Below are 10,521 nucleotides of genomic sequence, written 5' to 3' on the forward strand. Positions count from 1 at the left end.
TCAAATAACCACTGTTATCCTTAGCCCCACGGTAGGCGCCAAACTGTTTACCCGAAAAACGGACAGAGTTGAATTTATACGTAGTTCTAAGGATATGTGATATAGCTCAATACAAATCGTAAGGATAAAAGAAAATATCAAATATGGACTACAAAAAATGCAAAATAAACAAAGTTGTAAAGAAGACGATTTTTAGGACTAAACAAGATGAATCAGTTTTTGAGGCTTAAAAGAGTAACTCTTGAATGGTGCTTGAATTACAATGTGAGCTCCGCAAAAAACTGTCGTTACAGAAATGATAACCCTGCCCTTTATAGTAGAGGGATCTTACTTTAAATATAATTAAAATACTCAGTGGGAGGTCCATGATAAATCAGCTTTTCCACAATTCCTGCCATGATTCTCTCCTCTAGTGGGATTGCAATGACTTTTGTGTGTGAGCTCGATCTTGACTGGAGCTCTCGATCTTGGCTTGAGCTCGATTTTGACTCGAGCTCTCGATCTTGGCTTAAACTCGATTCTGACTCGGACCCTTGAATTGATAAGCTTGATAGCTTTACTTTGCATCATAGTTCGATTTGGATTCGAGCTTGATAATGATATCGAACTCGACATTGATCGGCCCTTCGGGTTCGAAACTTGTTTGTACCATCTTCGGAACCCATCTCGAAGTCTCACTACGATCGCTTATCTTTCGAAGTCGATCAGACATACGAAGGTCGAAATCTATATCGACCGTATACAGTAAAGAAAGCTTCTTTCTCACATAATTACTGGGGGATCAAAGATGATGGTCGAATGCCTTCATTCCTTTACTTCCAGTTCGCTTCGTTCACGCTTTTATTTACCCTACTCACGTACTCAAAGCTTGGAGTTAATTTTTCTTGAATGTTATTCTTATATTTGCCTCACAAAAATAGAACTGATGCAGTTATATTATTTTCTTATTAATTGCAACTGTTCAAGTGACTGTATTGCAACTGTTGAATTGAACGGATTGAAACAGGTAAATTGAATTGAATGGAAAGTTGTGACTTTTGAATTTTTAAACATTGAATTGAATTTTGAATAGAATGAAAAAAAAATGAGAGAAAAAGATAAAAAATGAGAAAAAATAAATAAACAGGTTTATTGGCTAAAGAAAAGTGACAAGACACCTTGATTATGCCCTCAATTATATATATAGATTGTCAATAAACGTGTACTGCATTTTCCTTTTTCCCTCCCTTTGTAATCAGTGGTTCCAAAAGATGGATAAATAAATAGAATGATAAACGTGAGAAAAAGAATGAAGACACTTTCAGCCAATTGGTTTTGTTTATCTTTTGTTTTGCAATAATCTTAAATTTGTCCTTTAGGGCATGCTTTTTCCACTCCTAATAGTTGTTTAGTTTTTTTAAATTAATGTAGACTGCTAGGTAGAAAAACTGCAGTCTGAAAATGACTTGGTCATGATTATAGCAGTACAATTAACTATGTACTATATATTTTGAGACTATGTGAGTGCTTTTGCTTGTACATTTATACATGTATAAAGTTTGAGGTCATTATATTATTTGATTGAGACAAAAGGATTTCCTTAATACAACTTAATTTCATCAAGTTTGTATGAGTGGTGAACAGACGGAGGCGGAAGCCAAGTTAAGAGTTAGTTTGGATTCAGTAACTTTTGTCTTATCAGAGTATTTGTGTTAAAAAATTATTAAATATATATAAATATTAAATTCAAAATATAGTCATTAGTATTTTAAGTCGTTATTCTAAAATTTAGAATCCATAAATTTAAAATCTCAATTGCAGTGATTGACTCGGCTAAGTCAAAGTAATTGAGTCGAGTTAAGTATCACGATCTATTGTTGAGAGAAATGAAATTGATTAAAATCATTTGAGATTATGTGCTATATAGTTGAGAGGTGGATTAGACTGACTTGTCACACTAATTCATAAGCTTAGGTTCTGGGGTTAATTTCTGCATATTAACGGTTAATATGCAGAAACTAACTAGTTCAAATGCGTTCCTCTTGTTACGTTCGTCCATAATAATTAAGCTTGGTTTTGGTGTAAGTTTAACTTTTAGTTTAATAGAATTTACGCCTAAAATAAAGGACAATTTATATCAAGTGATTTTAGCACTAATTAGCCTAATTACTGCTACGAGGAAAAGGTAAAGAAAAAGAAAAAGAAAAGATATAAGGCTCAATATTAAATTAATGGTGTTTAATCCTCTTAGATAGAGGTGAGCAGATCAAGTGGGTTGATCCTAAATTCCTGATAACACCACGTCCTGTAGTATATTATATTATCTTAATTAGATATGAGCAACCACTAAGATCCATATCTTGAGACACACAACAATTTATATGAAAATATTTGAATAGTATGTGATTTTTATTTATTTATTTATTGTTAAAGTTTGTATCCTTTTACGTTCTTCAAAGTTGCACAGAAAGTTGCATATATTGTCCAGATATAGTAATAGTAGCTGGGAGGAATATAAATTTGTAATCTATCCTTGGTAGCTGCAGAAACAAAACTTAAACTTAATCTTTTCAAGAAAAAGTAATCTTGAGAAGTTTTTATTTACTGGAATATCTCTACTTAATATATGATCTGCCTCTCACGCTATCCTTTCTTTCCCTATCCAATATTTATTACTTTGGTTTAGTTACATTTTGTATATTATTTTTATGTTTTAATTAAACAAAAATTGAAAAGCTTATTTAAAGCCTCTTATTATAAATATTTAAAATCACTTACCTACTTTGAGAATAAATTTCATGGATGGTCATTCATCTTTGTGTTTATTACCCAAAGTCATGTTTCTTTCTTTTGTCACGTAAAAGTCATTCAACTTTGTGTTCATTACCCAAAAGTTATTTTTCTTTCTTCTGTTACACAAAAATTATTTTATTATGTTCTAGTTATCACAATAATCAGTTTAACCTGATTTTACAAATTTTTCACCTGAAAAGTCTATTATGCCCTAGACATTATAAATTCTCCCATTTATGTAATATATTCGTACATTTATTTTTTTTAATATTAATTTTCAAGATATATAAGTAGCATTATTAAATTTGTCAGTAACATTACCTTGAATAAATCTCAAGTTCATGTTCTTAATTATATTTAATGAAATATGTTTGATGAAAATTAAAAAATCAAAGCTAATTGATTAACAGCCAAGCAATACCCATTAATTTAATAAATAAAATACCCACATTTAGCAAAATGACACATCATATTAATACTTTCAAATAAATAATACTAACAGATAAAGCTTTTAAAAACTTAATATTAAACATAAATAACTTTGAACTTTTTTTAAAATTTTTATTGACTATAAAAATTATCATTTGTTAAAGAAATATGTTTATATTATTTTAAATAATATTAAAAAAATAATATCATTTTTATATTTAAAATATGTTCATGCTTGAATACGATTAAATAAATTAAGTGCCATGAAAAAATTAAATGTATGAATATATTATCAAAATAATAAATAAAATAATTTAAAATTATTTTAATTATAAGTAAAATACCTAAGTAAAAATATATTATATAGTATATAATATAGAATGTATTACATAAATGAGATGATTAATGTCAAGGACATACTAGACTTTTCAAATAAAAGTATTATAAAATCTGGCCAAGGAGACTTTTGTGATAAATAGAGCAAAGTAAAATAATTTTTATGTCAAAAGAAAGAAAAGTGACTTTTGGATAATGAACACAAAGTTAAATGATTTTTACGTAACAAAAAGAAGAAAAATGACTTTTGCGTAATGAACCCAAAGTTGAATGACCAAGAACCGAATGAGGTAGGTGCACAAGAGTACTTCGCGCCACAACCATCTCCTTTTTATAGGTTCTACAGAGCTCCTTGCAGAAATTTCAGAGGAATAAAAAAAAATGATAGTTTTCCTATCAAGTACCTAGATGTTTTCTTGTCCCTCAAGAGAATAAAGAGAGAACCTTCCTCTACCGGAGAAAATAAAAAAGAGAATCTCATATTGGAAAAGAAAATTGTTGTCCTCCGTAGGTCGACTAAGGTTTATTAAACATGTTCTAGTCTTCCTATACACATGTAAAAGTTTTTTCCTGAATTAGCCGGCCCACTCATGAAATTTACTCATACTTTGGTATTGCTTGTAAAGTGAATATATACATATATTTTTTATACTTTTTCATAATTTGACATACAAATAAACTTCTTAAAAAAATTCACTGTACACAATTAAAAAAAGAGAGAAAGTGCTACTCTTCCAAGTACTTTCTCAAAACTTTCAAAAAAGAGTTTTCTTATGATTTATTAATAAGCAAAATATGAAAGTTTAGCCAAACAAGCCTAAAGTTTAGCCAAACAAGCCTGAAGTTAGCGTGTGCAGAGAATGAAGTTATCTATCCCAACTTAGGGATCGTTTGTTAGGAGGTATAAGAATAGTGATGAATAAGGTGTATTAATAATATTGATATTACTAATGTTTTGATTAGTTATGCTGAGATTATTTTTTATTCACTATTTGATTTGACGTATTAAAGTATTGCATAATTTCTAAAAATATTGATTAGTTATAAAAATACCATCCACATTATATAACTTTATACATTATTTTTATTGCAACAGTTTTATTACCCTCTACATTCTTTAATCTCTCTAAAGCCAACTTTTTTTTTTTTTTTTTACAGGAGAGCAAAACTAAAAGAGAAAACTAATTGAAATATTAAAGTTAAAAGAGAAGAAAAATTTAATTGCTATAACATATAATAAAAAATATCAATTATTAAAAAAAGGTAAATTTTTAACAAATAAAGAAAACTTCGGTTTATACTTTGAACGAATGCAAAATCAAATTTAACAAATTAAGATTTGGAATAGGTTTTGAGGGATTTGAGGGGCAACCTTGGTATTGCTAATACCAAATAGGATATTTATATTAGTTCTATATATGTTGAAAAAAATGTACCAAATAAGGTATTATTAATACATAAAGATAATGCATGCATTATTTTTCTGATACACGTTGCCAAACACGACCTCTTAACGAGAAAACCGCTAGCTAAATTGAGACTGTTTTGAATATTCTATGGAATTAATCAAAAGTACTATTACTACAACAACAACAATAATAACCCAGTATAATCCCACTAGTGGAGTCTGGGGAAGATATGTGTACGCAGACCTTACCCCTACCCTGAGGTAGAGAGGCTGTTTTCGATAGACCCTCGGCTCCCTCCCTCCAAGAACTCCCCACCTTGCTTTTGGGGTGACTCAAACTCACAAACTCTTAATTGGAAGTGAATAGTGCTTACCAATAGAGTAATCCACTTTAGTATATATGAAATCTTTCACAGCGGTAATTTTCCTAATAAATAAACCCTAACTTGTCACTCACTATTTGTCATATATTTAATTCGATTACTCATACTTGCAAATAAAAACTTGAGTTGTCGCTTAGAAGATAACTTTGTTCACGTGCATTCATTGCGCCTTCGTCAGTACTCAGTAGTCAGTACTCTCTAGCTCGTGTTAATTTACCAAATCACTTCATGACAAATTCTTATTAAATTACTAAATTTCCTGTACAGAGTCCACACGCTGAAAATGTAGAATATTTAACAATATATAAGAAATGCTCCTTATATTAACATATATTTAGAGTAAGTGTAACAAAAGTAAGTAATTTGCTGTTATTATCCTACTAAATACCAAATAATCTACGCATTACACAATCTTTAAAGATTTTCTGTCCAGGTACAACGAATGTGAATATGCTGTAAAAATCTCTCAAGACCCTCATATTATGTACTGTACTTGTTAATTGTTTTCATCATTTGATTTGATCATTCCCTGTGTTAAATTTAGTGAAAATATTATTGGTCCACATTTTAATATATGTAGCATCTGTAAACATATAATCACTTAAACGTGCTTTTGTATTTTACTTTTTTTTAAAAAAAATTGAAGAGATATTACCTATAGTGAAATGATTTTTATATAGACGGACAGTACGATTACCATAAATTTAAGTTATATGAACCGATAATGTGATGATTTAAATAAAACGTAACAACAATTTAAGTAGGTAATTTATTATTTATTCTAGATTAGTAATCAATACTATTACTAAATAAAATTATTAACAATTATTTTTTAAGTAGTCTTATTTTGTGTGATTCCGTCATTGCATAGAACATAAAGTTTTACTTAATGTTTGTGTGTGTGAGAGAGAGAGATCCAATTTCGTCGAAACAGTAAGCAAGTACTTTTAGAAATGGGATGCTCTAGTCGTTTATTGCTATTAAAATAAGGAATCTCTTCACAAGCATAAATACACATCCCTGGTCATTTTGCTTCTACTCTTGAGTTTTGAGCTTTTTGGCATTTCTTTCGTCCTTTTGGGAAGAAAGAAAGAGTGAAAGAAATACCTAAAACCAAGGAGAATTCAGAAAGATAGCCGAAGAAGAAAAAAAAACAAGTGATCAATTTTTCAAGAGGAAGAAGAGATCAAGCAAAAGAAAATGGTGAGAGCTCCTTGTTGTGAGAAAATGGGGCTGAAAAAAGGGCCATGGATTCCTGAAGAAGATCAGATTCTCATCTCTTTCATTCAAACTAATGGCCATGGCAACTGGCGAGCCCTTCCCAAACAGGCTGGTAATTTCCTTAACAAATCTACCCACAACATTTTCCAATTTTTGTTTTTGGTCCAAAAAATTATATCGAACTTGGACGGAGACGGATCTAGGTTTTAGAGTTAGTGGATTTTGAATGAGTTTTGTCATATACATTTTAACCAGTGATATAATCCGTCTCTAAATCTATTTTTCTTGAGTTTTTTTGTTTACAATTGAAACCTATTATTCATTTTGTTTGGTTATTTCCATTTTTTTGTTCGTCACTTAGGACTATTGAGATGCGGGAAGAGTTGCAGACTGCGGTGGACGAATTATTTGCGACCAGATATAAAGAGGGGAAATTTCACCAAGGAAGAAGAAGAAACAATTATCCAGTTACATGAAATGCTTGGCAATAGGTTAGTTTTTTTAAAAAAAATAATTCAGATCAAATTTCTTATATCAATTTCTTCTATACCTTCAAATTAAAATCTTAATCCTTTGCTTCTCCTTTTTATTGCTAAAATTAATTAAACTCTGCACATAATAAATTACCCTTAAAGCTGAATATTTTTGTAAGAGTGTGGTCTTGATCACATTCAGTAATGCCTTGTGTGCTGATAATCATTATGCCAGGGGGGTTTGGGGGGAGGGGACATAAGGAAAAAGACCCTTTTTTCTAAAGGCAATAGTGCCTTAGATTGCGGATTTATTTAAAAAAACTTTTGTCTTTACTTTCAGAGAGTACTTAGAAAATTTAAAAGAAAGATCTATTAGTATATCTAAGCCAAAGAACACTGAACACATATCTTATTTTTTTATTTCTATGTCGTTTTGTTTCTTTCAAGGAATAATACATATAGAGGGGGGAAAAGATTCGCTTAGACAAGTTGATAATTAGAATATTATTTACTCAAATCTCATTTGCCAGTCTATGCATCAACTGTTAAAAAAATCAATGCATATGGCTAATATCTCCCAAGGATTTTGTAACGCTATTATTAAAATTTAAGCACCACGTTATGTTTGTCCACTTCTCTTAATCTAAAAATACTTGTTAGATTTAACCTATATATGTTGAAAACTTAAATGAATTTTTATTTTAACATAATTTAAGTGGTAACTAGCCTCATTTTTTATGAACAATTACTTGTAATTTTCTGTCACGTACGTAATTTGATAGTATAAAAGAATTTTTACACTATTAAAGCTCTTTTTTGGTTCACCTCAGTTGCTAATAAAAATTTCCTCAAATGTGCAGATGGTCTGCAATAGCAGCAAAATTACCAGGACGAACAGACAATGAAATAAAAAATGTTTGGCACACCCACTTGAAGAAGAAGCTCAAAGATTATAAGCCTCCTCAGAACTCCAAAAGACACTCCAAGTCCAAGAATCATGATTCCAAGGGTCCTACTACTTCTGAATCATCCAATAATTCTGATCTTACTATTATTAATACACAAAAACACATTGATAGCCCAGTGCTAGCTCCTAACTCACCCCAAATTTCATCTAGTACTGAAATGTCAACTGTGACACTAGTCGATGATCATCAAATGGTTGTGATTAAGCAAGAAGTAATGGAGTCGTCCGAGTATTTTCCAGAGATCGATGAGAGTTTTTGGACGGACGAATTAACAACGGACAATAACTGGAGTAGTACTGATCATGTTATGGTTGCTGCTAATCAAGAATTACAAGTTCAATTACCATTTTCCAGTTTTAAGGAAGAAAATGTGGACATTTTGGCTACAAAAATGGAGGATGACATGGACTTTTGGTACAATGTTTTCATAAAGACTGATGATTTGCCAGAATTACCAGAATTTTGAGGGGGCTATGTTATAATTTTGGTTCTTCTGTAAATTTTGAGGTAGTGGTATCTAGCTAATAAATAGGTTGTAGAGAATTTTTGGAGTCGGTAAGTTTGAAACTTCGTGTTTGTAATTTTCTTGACCAGAAAAATTTCCCGTGTTGGGACCATTAGCTAGTATATTTTTGGTGTTAGTTATTTTGAACCCTTTTTACTTAGTTTTAGTGGGAGAAGTGTAAGTGGATATGCTGATGTGTTTTGTATTGACTTAGGAATGTAGTTCCATATATAGGCACAGAAAATCTATATTTAGAGAAAAATTATCGGAAAACCTATAGTCACCATCCTCCTAACTTAACTTAATTTTTTTTTGTGTTGAAAATGTCTTGTAATTGATTTTTTGACCTGTTTTTTTAGGTCCACACTATTTGATTTTCAAATATCGAGGAGTAAAAATTTTTTTTCCAAAGTTATCCTTGGAGTAAAGAGCACAAGAATATTTGTTATATTTTTAATAAATAAATTAAGGTTAATATGATCAATTTTATTGTTAATTAATATTAAAATATGTATTTTTTAATATGTGAAAACAATTGAAAAAAATTAAAGAGAACGGGGAGGGAGTAACATATTGCTTTGCTCATTGAAAAAAATTAAAATGAAGTTGTTTTCACCTAATCGTGTTTTAGATTGTGTAACCATTAGAATGACATTGAAATATTTAGGGGTGTTCATAAAAAAACTAATCAAACCGAAAACTGAATCAAACCGACCAAAAAAACGATACTTTTTAGGTTTGGTTTGGTTTGGTTTTGGTTTTGAATTTTAAAAATCGATCAAATTTGATTTGGTTTTGGTTTTAATCAAAAAATAACCGAAAAAAATCGAACCAAACCGACTATAAAAGTAATTATTTAAATTTATTGTATATATATATATATATATATATATATATATATATATATATATATATATATATATATATATATATATATATATATATATATATATATATATATATATATATATATATATATATATATATATATATATATATATATATATATATATATATATATATATATATATATATATATATATATATATATATATATATATATATATATATATACTTTATGGTACATACTAGTCATTTATATTTTTAGTCTAGTTCTTTGCTATTATAATAATCTAATTCTTTGCATTTACATTCTAGTTTGATTGGTAGTTTTCTTTTGCTAAGTACAAGAATTTATTTCATGTTAAAAATAATCAATTTTTAATTGAGTACTTTAATTATTCATCACTATTTGATTCAATTATCATCAATATATCTAGGTAAATGATAGATTTCTCAAAGAACAATTGATTTGATAGTGTTACGTTGAAAATATAATCGCCGGAATATGTGTTTGGTAGTGTATGTCTCATATTTAAGAAAAAAATCGATGAATAACCGAATAAACCGAAAAACCGAAAAAAACCGAATCGATTTAATTGGTTTGGTTTGGTTCCAATATTTAAAAAACCGACTTGCTTGGTTTGTTTTTTTTTTTTTTTCCGGGAAAACCCGACCCGAACAGAACCATGAACACCCCTAGAAATATTTTTCTACTTTCTCCCTTTAAATAAGAGTTAATACCCTAAAACCCCCTTAAACTATCATATTTTTGTCAGTTTCCTACTTCAACTATTCGGTGTCTCCAAAACCTCCCTGAACTATATTGCCGCTCGTATTAAAAATTCCTCGTCGCTGACCTGACATAACGGGTGTAGATACACGCTTGGGAACGCGTGGTAGCTGAATAAAAGCCATCAAAATGGCCCACCTAACAGAAAATAATGGTTAATTAGCCTAACCTTCTTTCAAATTTATTTTTTTAATAAATATTCTCCTTATATCAGTTATATCCATATTTCTTCCTCGTTTTTCACCATTCTTCCTTATTTTTTCAACTTTCTTCTTTGTTTTTCACATTCTTCTTCATTTTTTAACCTTTTTTCTTCAGTTCTCCATAAGAGTTTCATCTGAAAAAATTTCTCCCTCTCTTGTTTCCTTTGAATTTTTTTTATTCTCTTTCTTG

General features: G+C 29.6%; 1 protein-coding gene across 1 annotated transcript; it reads left to right on the forward strand.

Annotated features, from left to right (window-relative positions):
* Window positions 1–6,454: 6,454 nt before the first annotated feature.
* On the forward strand, window positions 6,455–8,768 carry LOC107812738 (myb-related protein Myb4-like). The gene is made up of 3 exons (NM_001325894.1): window positions 6,455–6,661; window positions 6,911–7,040; window positions 7,883–8,768. The coding sequence occupies exons 1-3, from the start codon at window positions 6,529–6,531 to the stop codon at window positions 8,454–8,456; spliced, it is 837 nt and encodes a 278-aa protein (NP_001312823.1). The 5' UTR covers window positions 6,455–6,528; the 3' UTR covers window positions 8,457–8,768.
* Window positions 8,769–10,521: the final 1,753 nt, after the last annotated feature.

Source organism: Nicotiana tabacum, chromosome 22 (assembly GCF_000715075.1).
Source record: "Nicotiana tabacum cultivar K326 chromosome 22, ASM71507v2, whole genome shotgun sequence".
Classification (NCBI taxonomy): domain Eukaryota; kingdom Viridiplantae; phylum Streptophyta; class Magnoliopsida; order Solanales; family Solanaceae; genus Nicotiana; species Nicotiana tabacum.

Coding starts and splice junctions, on each gene's coding strand:
- LOC107812738 (NM_001325894.1), top strand. CDS start 6,529: ATGGTGAGAGCTCCTTGTTGTGAGAAAATGGGGCTGAAAAAAGGGCCA. Junction 6,662..6,910: donor AGCCCTTCCCAAACAGGCTG/GTAATTTCCTTA, acceptor TTCGTCACTTAG/GACTATTGAGATGCGGGAAG. Junction 7,041..7,882: donor CATGAAATGCTTGGCAATAG/GTTAGTTTTTTT, acceptor TCAAATGTGCAG/ATGGTCTGCAATAGCAGCAA.